Source organism: Saccostrea cucullata, unplaced genomic scaffold (genome assembly GCF_032062105.1).
Source record: "Saccostrea cucullata isolate Sc308-1 unplaced genomic scaffold, CSIRO_AGI_Scuc_v1 ctg128, whole genome shotgun sequence".
In the NCBI taxonomy this organism is placed as follows: Eukaryota; Metazoa; Mollusca; class Bivalvia; order Ostreida; family Ostreidae; genus Saccostrea; species Saccostrea cuccullata.
In genome coordinates, this window is record NW_026935471.1 from 85,095 (window position 1) to 105,097 (window position 20,003).

The 20,003-nt window shown below is 33.3% G+C and overlaps 1 protein-coding gene across 2 annotated transcripts in view; it reads left to right on the forward strand.

Moving 5' to 3' along the window:
• Positions 1-20,003, forward strand: part of LOC134242942 (F-box/WD repeat-containing protein 7-like) — a 59,265-nt gene that overhangs the window by 5,846 nt on the left and 33,416 nt on the right. For both annotated transcript variants that reach the window (XM_062725145.1, XM_062725144.1), the window contains exons 4-10: positions 351-463; positions 800-923; positions 1,226-1,347; positions 7,434-7,523; positions 8,034-8,120; positions 9,242-9,330; positions 15,277-15,496. In XM_062725145.1, the coding sequence (XP_062581129.1) occupies positions 351-463; positions 800-923; positions 1,226-1,347; positions 7,434-7,523; positions 8,034-8,120; positions 9,242-9,330; positions 15,277-15,496 (845 nt within the window). The remainder of the gene's footprint in view (positions 1-350; positions 464-799; positions 924-1,225; positions 1,348-7,433; positions 7,524-8,033; positions 8,121-9,241; positions 9,331-15,276; positions 15,497-20,003) is intronic.

Here is a 20,003-nt window from a genome sequence, read left to right on the forward strand (position 1 = left end):
CAGTAGGGAACTAAGATGCCTGTGGCCTTGTTCACAGGCCAGTTTTGTAATTTTATTTTGGCCATCATTAAAAATATTTTTGTTTGATAAACTGAGACTGACCGAAATTTTTCAAGGTCGGAAGATAAAGGTAGGTGTTTGATTTTTTTGTTGTACAGTATTGAACAAATAGATAATTGACATAAAAATTATATTAATGTATATAGTTTTCACAAACACTGAATAGTTACAAGGATTTTATATTCATTGCTACAACAATTTTCCATCAAAAAGCATCCTAGAGAACTTATATATTATACAGGTACAAGTTATATGTATCATTGATTACATGTTTTTGTGTTAATTGGCAGTCCTTACCAGGTGTCCCCAAGAGAATCTATACATTCTGACAATGACCAGGGAAGAATTCCCCCAAAAGAAAAGACAAAAACCAAGAAGAGCAAGAAAACAAAGAATGAGTCAGGTGAGCTTGTAAGTCCCTATGCCCTTTTTTGAAGCTTTACTGCTCATAAACATAAGTAAGAATTGTATAAGGATTGATAATTATTCATATAACAAAACTTTTCTTGTTGTATGGCACTACAAACAATGGTACAAGGTTTATAGAGGAATGTATGGGGAAATATTTTAGATTGTTTTTTAAAATCATAAACTTGGCTTTTCCTTAGTTTTCATTTGTTTCTATCAGTTCCTTAACAACACAAACATATAGATATTAACTCATGATATTTTAAAAATATTTTATTAAATCACTATGGCATTTCTTCATTCATGTGTATCTCGATTACTTTTATTGTAGAGGAATCACCCCCTGTTAGTGTTAGTAGTTGGAGAGAAGGCATGTTTTATTTGACAGAATTAGAAGGTCACAACGACCTAATTACAGATTCTGATATACAGGGTACCACACTGGTGACTGCAAGGTACAGATTCTTATTTTACCAGACTTTTAAAATTTTTCGTGCTTTTGGGAACAATTAATATTTTGGGAACTAATACACAAATACTGCCAATATTTCAGTATATATTTAAAACTTATTGCAAGTAAATTATTTTTTATTCTAATTACTGTAGTGTACTAGTATCCCTTGACTTATATGTATATAGATATTGTTTTAATATAATAGAATAATTTCACATATAGTACTAGTATCTTAGATAGGTTTAGAAATAAATCACTGATTGGGCATTATCTATTGTCAGTGTGTTTGTCTGTATTTGATAGTCGAGACACTACCATAAAGATGTGGAATTTGGAGGAGATGAGAGAAGTACGAAGTTTTGGTGGACACACAGGATCTGTTAACACTGTAGTTCTCCTATCAGCTGAGTCCACAGCTAAAATTTGTAAGTCTGTAGGATTTTTTGTTTTTAACTTATTTTATTGGCAACATGTCAAAGGGATTGGACACAAGTTCCAAAAACTTAGATAGTCCTCTCCCATATTATTTTTCAATTGTATCGTACAAGAATGGAAGTTCATAGTGTTTCCTGCAGTTGGAGATCTTGTTGTTTATTTGCTTGAGGGACAAGTGAGAATTATAGTTAATATTTATCCCTGTTTAAAATTATTTGTTTCCTTTGAATTAAAAAGCAAAAAATTGATCTAAATAGTTCACGTTTTGATCGTCATATTAGGTTTTTTAGTTTTATAATATGTTCTGTAACATCCAGGGTTCTCCATCATTTCAAATTTTACAATGGCGCAAGAAATGCTGGAAGTACTAATATTCGCGGTCATTTCATGACCAAATTCGCGAAGGAATCTCGAAATAAATTGAAAAATACAATAAACAGTTCAAATACAATTAGCATTAATTATTTTTGCAAAATGATTGATGAATTAGATATAAATAACAAAAAATTTATTTCGATATTTACATAGTGAAAAGCTCTCATCAGTATGTATCAGCGTATGAAGTTGAAAAAATATTATGAATGGTTTATTTAAAACTGACCTAAACACAATTTGATAAAAGTGAGGTCAAGGTCAAATGAAAGGTTAAGGTCAAAAATGTTGATGCAGCTGAATATATTGCTTACATCAGAATGTATTAGCTGCAATAATGTAGCCCTCTCCGATTTTTTTTATCTGATATTTTCTGGAGAGGGCTACAATTCCATCGCATCTCCGTAATGGTGCAAATATATTTTGTTGATACGGGTGATTGGAGGCAAAATAAATTATTTTTACACTAAACTTACTTCTTATAAGACGGAATTTTTATTCACTGTCAACAACATAGCCTGTTAAAACTCGAAAACCATGTAAAGTAAATCTGTGTCTTTCCCACCTGCAATATTCAGCAGCCATGACAGTTCACGCGTGACATAGTGAGACTTTCGCTTGAAATTTGGAACAACCAAATAAAGCAAATGTCGATGTTAATAAACGATTGTGCTATAATATATTACAAAAACATTAATAAATAAAACCATTTCAAGTGTTATTTTTGCGCAAACAGCGATACGTATGCTTAAAATAAGGGAATTCCTAGTAGATCCGCTCCTATAGAACCTAAATTCTCATTGGCTGTCCCAAAATACAATCCATCAAGGTCAGTAAACATGGCGGATAAATTCAAGTTTAGCTGTAGACACACACGAAAAATAACCGATATATGGATCGTTGTGAATATTTTTGGATCGATTTATGTTTTGCATAATTACATATTTGGATTCCAGGTAAGAGATGATAATAAAATAGCCGTTTACTGATAATTTGAGCCAAAATCCGTGCGGGAGTGATCCACTGCTGCATCTGCGCCATTGTAGAGATCCTAAGGAGTTGTAGCCCTCTCCCAAAAAAAAAAAAAAAAAAAAAATCGGAGAGGGCTACATTATTGCAGCTAGAATGTATCAGCATATGAAGTTTGACACTAATTTAGGATAAATTAAGGTCAAGGTAAAAGGAAAGATCAAGGTCAAAATGTTGATGCAGTTGAATAGCTCTTTTCAGTATGTATCAGTTAATGAAGTTTGATAAAAATATCTTGAATGGTTTCTTAAAAACTGAGCTAAACACTACTTTAAGAAAAGTATGGTAAAGGTCAAAGGAAGGGTCGAGATCAAAAATGTTGATGCAGTTGAATAGCTCTCTTCCGTATGTATCAGCATACACCCCTGTCCACGCGCGATCGGCAACGCGGTTGCGATCGGCAACGCAGATCAAAACATTGAAGAAGAAAGTATTGTAGGGGGTAAATTTAAATAGTTTTTTATGTGCTGGAGTGTATATAACCACCTGAAAATAAAATTAGCAAACATTTAGTTTAGATAATTATCTACAGTTTAGGATTTACCGAGAGTAAATTTGTTTCACAGTTTCTGTGCAAATGCTATATCAAATCGACATTGTTCAAAATATCAAATTTTCATGCTTTGAAATAGTTTATTGTTGTTATTACCTAAGAACATTTGCTGCTTTTGTTATGTAACGGTTCTTGGAAGTATGAACTAAATGATTTTAAAATTAAAACCACATACATTATCTTAAAACAAATTTTAACTGGAAAATTTGACAACCGCGAGGCGATCGTCAACGACATTATCTTTTTATGAAGCGATCGTACAACATAGAAATAGAGATCGTACAACACACGAAATAAGAATAGCACAAATCATAGAATTTTGTTGTCAAAAAGTTTATTTTCATATACAGTAGATATTTTACATTTAAATTAGGCAATCAGTCATTGTTATGTACCTTTTTAACTCTTAAAATTGTCCTACATCAATATAGAAAATTGAAATTAACTACGTAGATTAAAGAGATACAATTGAAAAAGAGTTTGATGGCTAACAAAAATGTAAAGTAGAAATTTTACCTAAATTTTCATAACAGTGTCAACCCCCCCCCCCCCCCCCCAAAAAAAAACCCCTTAAATATCTTGGATGGTTTATCATGCAAAGTGTAAGAAAAGGAACATTTTCTAAACTCAAAATTCAATTTCGGAAATGTGTTGTGTGGGATTGTTATGATTCAAGTTCTTGAACAACCAAATTTTATCCAAAAAATACCATCTGCCTTACCCGTATTTGACTATATACTGCAAAAGGGGGACAACCAGTCTATTGGTTTAGCCCCCCTCCCATTTCAAATTAGCCCCCCTTTAATTTGCTTCCGACGCCTATGAAAGTAAAGTTTTCACCCCACCCCATCCCCGATTCTTCAATGTACATGTACGTGCATGATATTAAAATCGGCAAGTAATTAGAAAAAATAATACTAATAATAATACCGGTAACAGTTTTCAGTAAATTAAAATATATCTTGAATACATAATGCTGTTATATTATTACGTGTGTGTAAAACACATTTTTACTGAAAACATTTACTGAAAATATTCGGTAAAGTTGCTACATGTAGGTATGCAAATTCCTTTGATCGTTATTTTTATAGTATTAATACATATCTTTTTTATTTTCTGGAAAAAAATACAGTTTTTGATATGTATGCCAACTCCTGTAATTGAACTGCCATATCATAGACACAGGTGATTGAGGACAGGAAACCCCCCATCCCCCATCCCAGTATAGACCCCCAGGCCTGTTAGAATTCTTTTACATAAATTATATATGAATGACACCTTTGTGATATAATCTATCCTATCAATTCAGAAAATTTGCTTAAACTTACATTTTAAAAAAATATCTACCCTCTCTATATATAAAAATTTTTATATAGAGAATGTAGGGTAAATTTAATAGAACATTTGTTTAAGGTAATTTTTCGATTTGCTGGTATAGATCTTATCATAAATGTGGCAATGAAAGATTTTTTATGAGAAAAAAATCGAAAAAGCCCAGGGATCTATATCGAAAGGGGGGGGGGGGGGGGGCCGGTCCTCAAGCACCTGTGATCATAGACAATAAAACCTTTTTTTTCTATATTGCTAAAATTAGGTCCTATAACACTCTGTAGGTATGTGTTTTAAACAATAATCAAATAATATCAAGTTTTAGGGTTCCATGGAGTTTTAAATTTTGTTCTCTTAAAATACAGACATTATTCAACTAATATACAAGAACGTCAGTTAAATTCGCTCTTTCTCTCTCGAAAATCAAATGTTTGGTATCTCGTTCTATTTCGACAGACTTTCCACCCATACAACATGGCTAACTATTACTTTATTTCATTAAAAGTATTTTATAAATTTCAAGTTGCACGATCGCATGTTTATCATATTTTCTTTGTTGTACGATCGCATATAGAGTCGTTGCCGATCGCCAAAACGTTTGGCATGTGTTCACTTCAAACCGTTATTTCAACGCTTTCTATTTGATGAAGAACTTCAAATCGGATTTAAAATTTATGATTTACGTATTTACAATGCAAATGTGCCTTTTGGACTGTCGGATATACGTAATAAGGTAAGAAATACCACTTAAGGACATTGGCAAGTCACGGTTTTCCGGAGAAAAAAGGTTTATATCATGGGTTTATTCACTTATAAAACTCTGATTGAGAGTGATCTCCCGTGTAGAATTCTCTATGAAATGAAAACCAACAAAGCGTATTTTACAGAGGTAAACAAAAGCACATGTGCTTCCTTCATCGGGTAGAATCATCTCTACAGCAAGAGAGAAAAACGGTGATTGTTTTGCTGTACATAGTGTTCAGGGACAGACAGTAAACAGTGGTCAACAGACCGTTATTTACCTTATACCCATGCTGGGAAGGACAATCACAAGATAAATGCCGAGAACCTGTAACTGAATGAGGTCGTGCGAAGGAGGCACCATTTACATGTTAGTAACTGTAAACAAATATAAAAGAAATCTATGTCAATATTTTTATGAAAATTTGTTTCCAATATGGTAAATTACTTAACATAAACAGTCAAACAGTCTTTACCATTATGAATACGAATTAGATTCTAAGGGAAGTAACTCTAAAATAATGAACAGTGTTGGTATATCTGTGGCATGTTTCTAAATTTGTGTTTTCAGTCATGATATCTAGATATGATTGGAAAGGAGGATACAATAATGTATATAATATGTACACTTTCTGAAATGACTGGATTTTGGAAAATTTTTATGGTAAAAAATTAAGTAGGTCCTTTTTATCAACATTTTACATAGGAAATGCATTGAGAGTTGTAAAAACATTGATTTGACAAAATCTAGTAAGGAAGGGTGGCTTGGTGGGTTAAATGTACCAGAATATAACATATTTATTATCATTACACCTGTTCAAGAGTTCTTAAAAAAATCTATACAAAAGCCAGAAACCTTGCCAATGTCCTTAAACGAGCTTTATGTGTCAGGTTAGGGCAGTCATGTTCAAGGAAAACTTAACTTTAACATAATATATGGTGATTTTTAATGCGTGTTGAACATGTCTAGTAGCATTTAAAAAGTCAGAAATGTTGAAGGATAACTGCGAGGAAATAGGACAAAATAATGTTTTATTTAACCTCATCTTCCTCATGTAGTTGAGTTTAGCTATCCGCGTTGCCGATCGCATCCGCGTTGCCGATTGCGCATTGACAGGGGTGGCATATGAAGTTTGATAACACTATCTTGAATGGTTTCTCAAAAAGTGAGCAATGCACTTATTTACGAAAAGTGAGGTCAAGGCTAAAAATGGTGATGCAGATGAATAGCTCTCATGAGTATGTTTCAACATGTGAAGTTTGATAACACAATCTTGAACGGTATGTTAAAAACTGAGCTAAAGACTAATTTAAGAAAAGTGAGGTCAAGGTCAAAGGAAAGGTCAAGTCAAAAAATGTTGATGCAGTTGAATAGCTCTCATCAGTATGTATCAGCTAATGAAGTTTTATAAAAATATCTTGGATGTTTTTTTTTTAAACTGAGCTAAACACTACTTTTAGAAAAGTGTGGTAAAGGTCAAAGGAAAGGTTGAGGTAAAAAATGTTGATGCAGTTGAATAACTCTCTTCAGTACGTGGCAGCATATGAAGTTTGATAACACTATCTTGAATGGTTTCTTAAAAAGTGAGCAATGCACTTATTTAAAAAAATTGAGGTCAAGGTCAAAGGAAAGGTCAAGGACAAAAAATGTTGATGCATTTGCATAGCTCTTATCATTATCTATCAGCATATGAAGTTTGATGAAAATATCTTGAATAGTTTCTTTGAAACTGAGCTTTGAACTGAGCTTAACGCAAAGTGTGACGGAAGGACAGATAGAAGGACAGAAGACGGACATGACAAACACTATATACCCCCTCCATATTTATGGCTGGGCATAAAAGTATTTCCACAATATATACTGTTAAAAAAACACCCTCCCAAACACACACACGTCCTAAATAAATAGATATTTGCATATAGAATCTGAAAAAAGTATCAGTAATAACAGATTTTAATTTAAAAAAGAAAATGTTTGCAAAAGGTAAATATACACATACAGTGGAGAACCCTAGTTACATTGTATTTAATTCTATCTATAATACACATCAGGTGAAGTAAGCGGACTTCCCCAGACAGAGGGTCGAATCATTATCAGTGGATCCACGGACTGTAGCTTTAAGCTGTGGTGCAGTGCCACAGGTAATTGTTCAGTAATTCTAGGAGAATATGTAATCGCATTGTGCTTAAAGTAAAAATTTTTTTATGAAAACTTTGTAAATAAAATAATACAATATACCTCTTGAAAAACAGATTGAAAGCTATGATGTATGTAGACATTTTTATGCCCCTGGATCAGGAGATCCCGAGGGTATATTATTTTTGTCCTGTCTGTCTGTTTGTCTTTTGTCAACTTTAACCTAACCCATAACTATTGGGCTGTCAGGGGTAAATGTACACCACTTCAGTCTACATCCCACTCCAGAATTGTGTTACCATCGGGGCATAGTGTTTCACAAATGCATCTTGCCTCATGATACCTTTTCTTGGTGTGTTTCAGCCTTGAGGGTATATTATTTTTGTCCTGTCTGTCTGTTGCACATAACTATTGGGCTGTCATATGTTATACTTTTTTCCAGAATTGTGTTACCATTAGGGGCATAGTGTTTCAAAAACACATCATGTTCATGTTTATATTTTTTATTGTTTTAGGGAAGATTCTACGATCCACCTACACATTTAGTCCTGTGACCAGAGTGGTATATCACCCCGTGGCTGAAGTCTTTATAACAGGCTCAGGTAATGCACTTTAAATTTAGTTTATGGAGTAGAATTAAGAATTACTTATTTCATGGTTCTTGGGAATAGCTTCAGAAGTAGTTGGGTTAAGTTATGATAGCTAGTACTTGGCACTGCAATGAATTACCTCTCTTTGGTTGGAAACATGTATTGAATTGATGTAGTCATTTTACATAAGTAATGTGTTAACATGCTTAAACCTTGTGAGATTGAATTGATAATTTATGATCTATTAGATTTTTGTTTGTAATTCATTCTTATGCATGTATGGAATAAAAAAACTCCTGAAATTTCATTATTTACATTCATTAATGAACTACCAATTTTTCATTTAGGAACTCTGTTCTTGGAAAAAAAAATTAAAGTTTTGCAAATCAACATACCGTATGTTAAAAGTTTTTTTACACACAAATTTATGGTAAGAAGGATCATAAGTTTTCAATCAGATTTAAAGGTGTTAAACTAAAAAAAAAATACTTTTGAGGTGACAGGAATTGAAGGCAGATGTACAAGATGATTTATGAATGACAAGCCCTAGTCACCTATCAAGTAGGTTCTTCTTTTAAAGTAGGAAATCAACTGAGGAAAGTACTTTTCGTACTTGTTTGAAAATCCTCATGGTTTTTCAAAGGTCAGGACTCAAGGGCCAGAAATTTTTAAATTCATTTTCTACCCGGAGAGCTAAAGAGAAAGCAAAGCAAATTGGCTCGAGATACCAGTCACCCAGAAACATGTTTTTACGTGTTATATCAAGCTATAATAGTACCAGTATTTAAATTTTTGTATAGTATATTGTCTGTAAAAATTGTTAGAAGTTAACTTGTCACAAGAAGTCCAATTGGTGCATAATGAAATAACATATATTTGTAGTACATTGAATTAAAAAATTTTCATTTTTGAAGAGAATTAATTATTGTAATTTTCAGTATCTTATGCCCAAATGTCTTGCACATCATCATGTATACACCTAATACAAAACTATTTGTAAAGGAAATTGAAAAAAAATGTTAACTTATTGTGCTAAAGCCTGAGATTTATTTGACCTCTTTGAATATACTTAGCATTTTTTTTTTCAGATAAAGAGTTAATGATATATTTGACCCCCCTTTGTTCTGTTATAGATGGGGGCAAACTAGAGATGTGGGACATACACAGTGGGAAGAGTGTGCAGAGTTTACATGCTTTTGAGGATAGTGTGTCAGCATTGCAGGTAAACAGTTGATTATGATTTATTATTTTATTGTTAGTTCCAGTTAAAATGATTTTAATATAAGCAGGTTAACCGTATATTTGTGTATTATCTCATAAAGCAGTAGAAAGGAAGTACTATATTTTTTTGGTGTCTGTGCAGTCAACTTTCAGCTTGAACAGGATGACAAGGAATGCTGGCATTTACTCTTTGAGCTATATGGCCATGGCAAAAAATGTAAAGTTGATTATTTTGTTTTCACAAAGAAAGTTGAAATAAATTCTAAAGACCAAAAGGAGATTTATTGTAAAACTCTTTGATGCACATTTATGTGGTGCTTCTTCATGAAAGGAAAGCCCTGGGTTCAAACCCCAGCCAGTACTGAATAAGTTGACAAAAAATAGGTAGCAACTGTACGTTCCTTCACCAAGTGTTCGGCACTTTGATGTGAAAGTTGCTGGTCCTCAGATAAGATCTTGGAAGACCAAGGCCCCGTGTCACATTAGGCAAAGGCATAAGATCCCTCACTGCTCACAGACCAAAGAGTGTCAGTAAGTTAAGGTCTAAATATGTTGCCCTTCACAAGATTATGGTGACGTCTCCATATGATTAAAATATTCTTGAATGGGACGTACAACAATATACAAAAAAGTCATTATGTGTGGTGCATTGAGAAGTTGAGTTTTTACTCAGAACCACGCATATAATGTATTCTGTATAGACTGTAGACAGGGTTGTATATACCTAGTGTGCATTTACCCGCTGGTAAATCCCAAGTATACATGTAGATCATTTTCAATCACAACCTCTCGTAAACTACATGTATTTCTCTATGTGTCCTCATTTCTTTGCATGTCAGTAGGGTAAATGTTAACATTTTCAAAATCATATAAATTTGTCCTGGTTATTTATTAATCCACTTTATTGTAAAATGTGAGTGGCCTTTGTGTAAGAAGAACAATAAGTTTTTCTTATCACATAATATGACAGTAATTAGGTCGATGACATGCTAACCATTATTCCCTGCAAGTGTTTAATCAGTAAGACACGTCCAATTAGACATTGTGCGAAGTGATTTGTTCTGTCAAGTGACGTCATTTTACATGTTCTGCCTTTTGAACTTCTCTGTTGGCATTTTCATTAACACATATTACAGACTGGTATTTCCATCGTTGCCTTTATGATTTTAATATCCACCTCACCTGAGACTTTCAAGTGCAAATTTTCTTAATGATCCAATCAAGAATATAACTGCAAAATGTCAAATAAAAGGGGTAGGCTTATAATGACAGGAATTACATTTAAATAGCATCTACATGCTTGACCCTACTTATTAAGTGTAAAGAGGATTCTTTACATAAATCTTTTATGTTTGACCCTTATAACTAATACAAGACTCAGAATGTAGTGTCAATTCACATTCGGATGATGTACATCTCTATTTCTTCCAATGTATATCGCTATTTTAGAGCTGCTTACTTCATATACAGGATGTTTTTTTGATGACTCATCTGTAAAGTTACATTTATTTGCAGTTCATGTTAATGAAACTTGAATATTACACATTTCTTTCAAGTGTTTCTTTTGCATTACATAAGATTCTGGACTATCTTTATTTTTTTTCTATCATTTTTGTTTCTTGGCCATCTTACTGGATGCTTATTACAAACTGCAGTAGGCAGAGCCACTAACTTAATTCATCTTTCATTAGGTTTTCAACGATCTTCAGCCACAAATATAGACAAGACATGCTCCTACCAAAAAAGAAGTACAATATGTACATATAGTGGTTGATATTAACCTATATTTTCAGAAGGGATTATAATTACTAATACTGTATAGGTCCTAAAAGTGAGGGCCTGTAGATGTGAAGTTTCTTATTGAATTAAAATCTATTTATAATAACTATACATATTTCATTTTTCTCACTTTCTTTGCTTCTGGCTTCTTTGATTTATCAACCAATCAGCTTTGATAAGGTTGACAAATAAGGCCAAAAAGAAAATTAGCTTTATTTTGCGTTGCCGTCCGGCTCAAGTAAATCGTTGCAGTCTGAATAATTTTTTTCAACAGATACAGATCATAATTTTTTAGCTCTACTGGTCAGAGACCAGAAGAGCTTATGCGATAGTAATGCGTCCGTCCGTCTGTCTGTAAACAATTTTTCAAAATGCTACTCCTCCTACTCGGATTTCAATATAACTTGGCACACAAGTAGACTACACTAAGATACATAATTCTGTGCATCAGTTTTTGTTTTTGATGAACGGTGTTGCCGAGGTTACTAAAAATAGAAATTTCTTTTAAATTCTTTCAAAATGTTACTCCTCCTACAGTTTTGGTTTTCTTTCAATGTAACTTGGCACACAAGTAGACTACACTAAGATACATAATTCGGTTTTTGATTTTGATGAACGGTGTTGCCAAGGTTACTAAAAATAGAAATTTCTGTGAAATTCTTTCAAAATGCTATTCCTCCTACAGTTTTGGTCCGTTTCAATATAACTTGGCACACAAGTAGACTACAATAAGATACATAATTCTGTGCATTGGTTTTTGATTTTGATGAACGATGTTGCCATGGTCACTAAAAATAGAAATTTCTTTGAAAGTCTTTCAAAATGCTACTCCTCCTACAGTTTTGGTCTGATTTCAATATAACTTGGCACACAAGTAGTCTACACTAAGATACATAATTCTGTGCATCGGTTTTTGATTTCGATGAACGGTGTTGCTGTGGTTACTAAAGATAGAAATTTCTGTGAAATTCTTTCAAAATGCTACTCCTTCTACTGTTTTGGCCTGATTTCAACATAACTTGGCACACAAGTAGACTACACTGAGATACATAATTCTCTGCATCGGTTTTTGCTTTGATGAGTGGCAAGGATCATTTTTCTATTTATTGCTGTTTTTAAAGTTTCAAGTCGCAACTGCTACTTTTCCTTTGTTTTAAGTGTAAACCAGTAGAGCTACAGTCTCGACAGAGACTTCTGGTTTTTCATTATATTTATCTGGATCTAGGTGTCTGTACGTTTGAGTAATATACAAAATGAGAAAGAATCTTATAAGCGCTTGATTGATTGAACAGTTTTCATTTAAAAGCGTCTATGTGATGTTGAATAAATCCAAGCATGATGGCTGTTGAAAGCGGATTTAATGTAAACTTGGTATATAACAGAAGATGATGGCATGACTCTCTGCGGTTATGTGTTTTAAAATGCCAAAACTTTACTGACAAATCAGTTATACCAGTTTGAAAGAGAAATTTCAAGGTAGTACTACAATGTCCTATCTGATTTGCTAGATGAATCTAGCAGCCATGCTTGGATTCGTACATTTATAATGTTGGTGATTTTTTATACCATGTATAAAAATGTTTAAAACTAATAGGGTTTAGAAAGAAATAACAACTGGGAATCAATTCGGACTGCTGTTGTTGTTAAACAATCGGAAACCCATAAGACACCTGGATACGAACAACATTTTTGAAATTGAAAAAAATATTTCCCCTACCTACCGACCCAAAGGTATTGAGACTGAGTCGGCAACGCCAAAGCAACAATATTCAAATTGTGGTCTATTTAGCCAGGGCATTGCTTATTGATGATTGGAATAAAAAGTGAAAAGTATCACCTTACTGCATTGATTCCCAATTGTATGTTTTCAAATGGATTACTAGTATCTACATTATGTTAAGTCAGAGTAGGACATCTATAGATTAGTCACCCTCTTATTTCAAAAATATTGATAGTCTTCAAAGTATGTATAATTTATAACAGGTACAGCATGCAATTTGATCTGTTTAGAATTCATAATACAATATAAAACCTGGGGGGAAAAAATTCTCCCAAAAATTGCACCATCCAAAGCATGATGAAAATTTAGGTCACCATCAGCATCTGTATCATGCTGTACATATTGGGGTCTATATCGATTTCAAATTTCTTTTTAAGCAGCTTTCTGGATCAAATTAAATGAATGTCAAATGCTTTTCTGATGCTTTTATCCCAGAACCCAGATGTATTATGTGTGCAAGATGTCTCTCATAGTGACCTTTTCTGATATCTAGACTATTTGATAATAGACAATGGCATTGAGAAAGGTGTTAATCAGGTACAATATATAGTGTTGATATATAGTAAAATCACATTGGATTAGAAGAGATGATGGGAAAAGATATTTCTTAGAGTTCACTGGAATCATTTAAGTGATTTAGGCCAAATGATTAATAATGTCTGCACGTTCTAAGAAGGGTCTGGTTGGTGTACCTTTGGCTCCCCTGACCCAGTTCCTTAGTCTGGCTCCTGAGACCCACTGTCTTACATTTGAGACAGCTTTGTTGGTTCCTCTGACCTACTTTCTTAATTTTGAGAAAACTTTGGTGGCTCATGAGACCCAATTAGTTTTGAGACATTTTTGATGGTACTTCTGATCTATTTTCTTAGTTCTGAGACAATTTTGGTGGATCCTCTGACCCACTTTCTTAGTCTTAATTAAGACAACTTTGGTGGCCCCTCTAATGCACTTTCTTTGTTTTGATACAATTTTGATGTCTCTTCTGACCCACTCCCTTTGCTATTCTTTCCTTTTATACTACAGTAAAGTTTGAAGTTTATTTGATAGGCTTTGTTACAATTTTGTACCACAAAATACTGTATGTGTACTTTCAATAGCAGGCTTCATATTTTAGTGGCTTTGGCGCAGACAACAATGCGCTAATTCATGAATACAGTAAAGAAATCATTTTTACATACAATACACTAAACGGACATGTGTAGCCCTAATTCATGATTACGCCAACAACTCCATACCAAGTGATTACGCTAAATTTTGAATACGCCAAATTATGTACATGTACAGTATAAGATTGGCATGGTTTCTAATTTTCAAACTGTCAGTTTTATTTTATTAAGTTAAATTAGAAGCGGGGTGGGGTGGGAGCATGGGGTGTAAGCTATCTCAGGTGAAGGTGACTGATAAAACTCACAGCTAGGTCTCTTCTCCTTTACTTATGTATTATTCAGTTGAAAAAAGATCATTTTTAGCTACCTCAACGAAATTGGGGGGAGCTTATGTGATACCCTTAGCTTCTGTGTTGGCGTCCCAAGTAAAGGCTTTTGGTGCAGTTTTCTTTTTAATTACTTCTATGCCTTTCATTGATCAGAGATGCATGCAAGATGCTTCTAATGTGTTTCGATGTGTCAGTTTCAGATGCTGCAATTTCAGCTAAAAAAATGAGGAAGTTAATGTTTTTGGAGCAGGTTCAAGTTTTTGGTGCACATTTGAGTTTTTGGTACAGGTCTTATTTTTGAGTATAACTATAAGTCCTATATTGACCAAACTTGACTGGGTGATACATCTAAGAATGCATACTACCAGGCTGGCTTCAGATGCTGGATCTGAGCTACATTTTCTGAATGAGTGAACAGGTTAAAGTTTTTGGTGCATGTCTCATTTCCAAGTAACTATAAGACTTATGTTGACCAAACTTGCGTGAAGGATATATCCATAAGGATGCATACTACCAGCTGGCTTCAGATGCTGAATCTGACCTACATTTTCAGGATAGTGAACAGGTTAAAGTGTTTGGTGCAGGTCTTATTTCTGAGGAATTATTTAGCCCAATGTTAGCCAATACATCTACGGATGCATACTACCAGGCATTTTTCAAATAAGTGAACAGGTTCAAGTTTTTGGAGCAGGTTCATTCTAAAGTAACTATAAGCCATACTATGTTGACCAAACTTTTATTTATGATGCATCTAAGAATGCACACTTTCAGGCTTGCATTTAGATTTTCCAGATGAGTGATCTTGAGATGTACACTTCTAGATTATTAGTTTAATGTGGGACTTTGCCTTACTCAAAGACAAACATTCTTTGTGGTGAGCTCTGTAATCTCTGATTACCTATGTTTTAAACAACAAACTGTTTAATATATGGTTTTTTTTTATAAATCTTCAGGTTAATGACATCTGTCTGTATGCTGCATCAGTGGAGGGACTCATCAAAGTATACGAGATCAGGGACAAGCATTTTATCTGCGTCTTTGAATCTGGCAACGTAAGGTCAACAGACGGATCGTACCTGTGTTGTCGTGGAATCAGAGGAATGGCCGTCAGGGATGATGTCATCTACTATGGTGATGATGGGACCAATGTTAAAGCTCTGTCCTGGAAATCAGGTACTTCTACTCATGAAAACTGTCTACTGATATAGCTGGCTATTCCTGTTAAAATTATCAAAATATGCTTTGCTTGTTTGTGTGTCTGTTTATTGTCCCTTCCAGAATTTTATAATTATTATTGAAATGCCACCAATTACCGATGGATGGCTGAAAATCAAGATCTTTACTTGGTATTTAGAGAATTTGAGGAATGAGGGATCTTTTATGTGCCAGTACCTTCTGCAACTTCTGTTTATACAATCACTTTTATCTGAAGGACCAGTATTTATAACTCGTAGTGGGATTTAAACCTGCGATATAAGGATAAACCCCTTACTCTGCAACTAGAGAGCAAAAGCTCTAAACACTGTGCCAGACATGCCACTGTAAATCAAGTATTTCAGAATGCTAGTTGTTTTAATTATCCCAACTCAATCTGAAGAAGGAAATCATGAAATAAAAAGTTGATTAGTTGGAATGTCTTGGGGGAACAAATTAACAATTTCATATTCAATTTCTGTCCTTGTTTTTAATATTTTATAAGAGAGTGTGTAGCCAAGGTAAGTGATAATTTTTTGAAGTATAAATTAATCTTTCAGGTACATGTATAATAAAAATGTTCTTTAATTTACATTAATTTTTATTCAATCATTTACCCTAGAAATAAGAACATTTCTATTTGCTAAAGATATGAAAAACATTTTCCAATATTAGCACAAATTGTCTTTGGCATGGCATTTAAATGTGAAGAAAGGCTTGAGTTTTTCCTAGGTGTGTCCATTAATGATACATGTAAATGATATTTACATCGAAAAAATTGAAATCTCTAATATATTTTTTGGAGAATAGATCTTAATTCTGAATCTATTTTGTCCAAAAAAAAAATTCTGTGTGTTGAAGTACAAGAAGCTAGATAACTTAATTAAAAAACAAATACTCCAATTGATATGAGAATTGGTAACCAAAAAGCTTTTCTTTCTTGGAAAATAACACAGTATATACTGTATACAGGGAAATTTTCACCCCCATTTTATTTTCGCCCCTTTTGCCCAGCTATCATTTGGGCGAATTTAAAATGGGGCGAATTCAAAGAATACAGTATAATTTCTTAAACTAAACTATATTATGACTGTTCGAATTTTAAACGGGGCAAAATTGTTTGCAAGTGTGAAAGGGTGAAAATAAGACGGGGCGAAAATAACCCTGTATACAGTATGTACTTACAAAAAGTGGGCTTCATATTTTAGCGGCTGTGGTGCAGACAGTGATGTGCTAATTCATAGATTACCAGGCCTAGAATAAAAATTTGTTTGTTTGCAGTCGCTTACCGACCCACTTAAAATGCACCCGACCCAAACTTTTTTTTTTTTAGCTATTTTGTAAAAATTATTTTTTCTTCAATTTTTCAGGATATTGAAAATGTTTCATTTTCAATTGTTGACTTTTGTTTTTATCAATCAGTGGTTTATAAAAAGAGTGAAGCTTATTCATGTTAAGAAGGCTATGAAAAACTCTGTAATTTGTTATCTAACAATAATCAGAAAACAATTTTTTTTTTCAAAAAAAACAAGTATATACTGACAAAACGTCAGAGATACTCAAGCTGTAGAAAGTCAACTAGGTAGTGTCATTAATATCCTATATATAATGGTATAAGATGAGTGCTGTTGGGTTCAATCTTCTGTTGAATAAATACATGTACATGAAACAAAATTCATATGTCGAATTTAATTAGAAAAAAGATAATTAATTGTACTGCTTTTTAAGATGAATTTACGTTACTCACTTTCAGAAATATTTTATAGAGCATAGTGGCCATTTCTTAATTTAATTTAATATTTTTTTTAATATTGATATACTTCAAACTATATATACCTTTTTTTGTTTTTCGTTTTTTGTTTTGTTTTGTTTGTATGTTTTTTTTTTTTATTTGCTTAATGAAGTACATCAATCATAATTTAATATAAAATCCAAATAGCTTGTTACAAGTTACAGGTAGAAACGTTTTTCAAACTGGATTGGGGGAGGGGGGATAAAAAATTTGAGTACGCCTGGTTCATCTAGCTGTGCATATATACATATTTACGATATGTGGGTTCCGTTACCAAAGCTGAAGATAACTAGTACGATTTTTTGAAATAAAAAAAACACACGAGGGAGAATTTAACAATAATGTTGTGCTATTATTTTACTGTCACTCAAAGTGCATATGCACATCATTCTCAGGCCCGTGAGAAGCAATTTCAAAATGGGGGGTACAACCATACGTTTTCTGGCCATACATAGTAGAATTTGTAAAACGATGCGTCACCTTTCAGAGTAAACAGTGGACTCGTCTAAAGATGCTTTGTCGGCGTCTGTAAAAGTTAAGATTCCTACGCAAAGGAAAGCGCGAAACTGTATAGAAATTTTTTGTTCATTCGCCATAGAAAAGAATCCGACATTTAACGTTTAATATCTTTGAATATACAGACTTTTTCAAGATAAGCTTCATTTTTGTTTCTAGAAATATTTTTATCTACAAAAATAATATCTTTCCGTGTATTTTAACTGTGTAAATCGATGACCTAGCATCGTTTTAGATAACTCAAGCCCCTCTAGGGCTTGAGTAAAAAAAGAATGCCTACCTACCCAGTCTAAAAATTATAGGTTGGCAACTGCAAACAAAGAATTTTTTAAGCTTGGCCCCATTAATAAATGAAAACGATATGATGTTTTTTCATTTACTTGCTTTGAGCTGCCATTTTATCAGGCCTTGAACACCGAGCCAGATTTATTCATCTATTTCAGTGGGGGTGGCCACAATTGGGGATCAAAGTTTAACATAGGAATGCATAGGAAAAATCTTTAAAAATCTTCTTCTCAGGAACAGCAAAGTCATGACTTGTACCGGTAATAGTTATATGAAGGCAAGTTTGTTCAAATTATGACCCAAGGGGGTTTGGTGGGGCAACAATGGGGTATCAAAGTTGAACAAAGCAATGCATAGAAAACCTCTATAAAAATCTTTTCTCAAGAACAGCAAACCCATAGTTATATAGAAGCATCCTTAGGTAGTGTAGATTCAAGTTGTTAAAATCATGACCCCTGGGGCAAGGGTGGGGCCATAATGGGTGATCAAAGTTTTAAGAAGGATGACAGAGAAATTTTTTTGAAATTCTTCTTTTTCTAGAGCACAGCAAAGCTGTGATTGTTCATATTAACATGGAAGCATAGATTCAAGTTTGTTCAAAACTTGATCCCCAGGGTAGAGTGGGGTCACAATGGGTGATCAAGGTTTTACGTAGAAATACATAGGAAAAATTGTTAAGATTCTCCACAAGAACCATAAAACCATGATTGATCATCAAAATAAAAGTATAAAAAAGTATAAATTTAAGTTTGTTCAAATCTCCCCACCCACCCTGAACCCGCTTTTATATTTAAACTTTTCAATACTCAATGGATTTTTGCTTTTACCTAGCTTAGTTGCTCAGGTGAGCAATGTGGCACCTGGGCCTCTTGTTGTCATATAGAATTTATTCAACATACTTTTGTTGGATGCTTGGAGAAGGCATTAATAAATATAAACATTAAAAATTAGTTAACAAAAAATTAGCAAAACCCCTAGGGTAGAAATAATAAGACTCCTCATTAAAAAACTTTTATATTAAATCTAAGCTTTTTCTAAAGCAAGTAGGCCTTTAGTCACTAATAAAAGATTATCTTGATAAAAAATTTGAAAATGTAAGCTCTGAATTGACAAAAACCTGGTGTGATTTATATTTGTTTGTCAATTGCATTAAAATAAACTAAGGATGTCATAACACAAGGGTATTAACTTAAGACTCGTAACCAATAGATTCCACGGAAAATGTAAATGCTAAAATAAATTGTATCGATCCTTCACCTTCTAATAATGTAAAAAATTAACAACCTCTAACAAGGATAAAATTAACCACCCCCTTTCATCAGATGTGGAAATTCCTATAGTGAAATGATTTAAAACAAAATGACGTATTTTTCTCTTTGCCAAAGTTCATTCCTACCTAAGTCACTTAATTGTTTTAACCTCATTATAGACATAAAGTAATTTGTTCATGCCATCAAAAACTAAACTATTGGTCAACTGTTTTTGGTTTGATAAGGATATATGCTTTTTTCAGCATCAGTAATATAAATGTTGCATTTTAGGAGAATTAATTGTTGACTTTGATTAATAGAGGGAGCATGTATATATTTTAAATTAATCAGTGTGCTACAAATGGATACCAAAATATATGCTTAGTCCTCTGATTTTCATCAGTATTAGGAAATTTCCATGCACACAGAACTACTCCATATAATGTGCTTTATCCTCCTGGTTCTGGTCAGCACAAAAGGCTGACACCAGAGACTTACAAGTTTGCCTATCTAGTGTCCATCTCTAGACCTGCACCATAACCATTAATTGTCCTGTTTTATTATTTTTCATTCTACTTACTGCATACCATGTGTTCATCATATAATTCATCACAAATTGCTAGTTTTAAAACATCAAATCAAA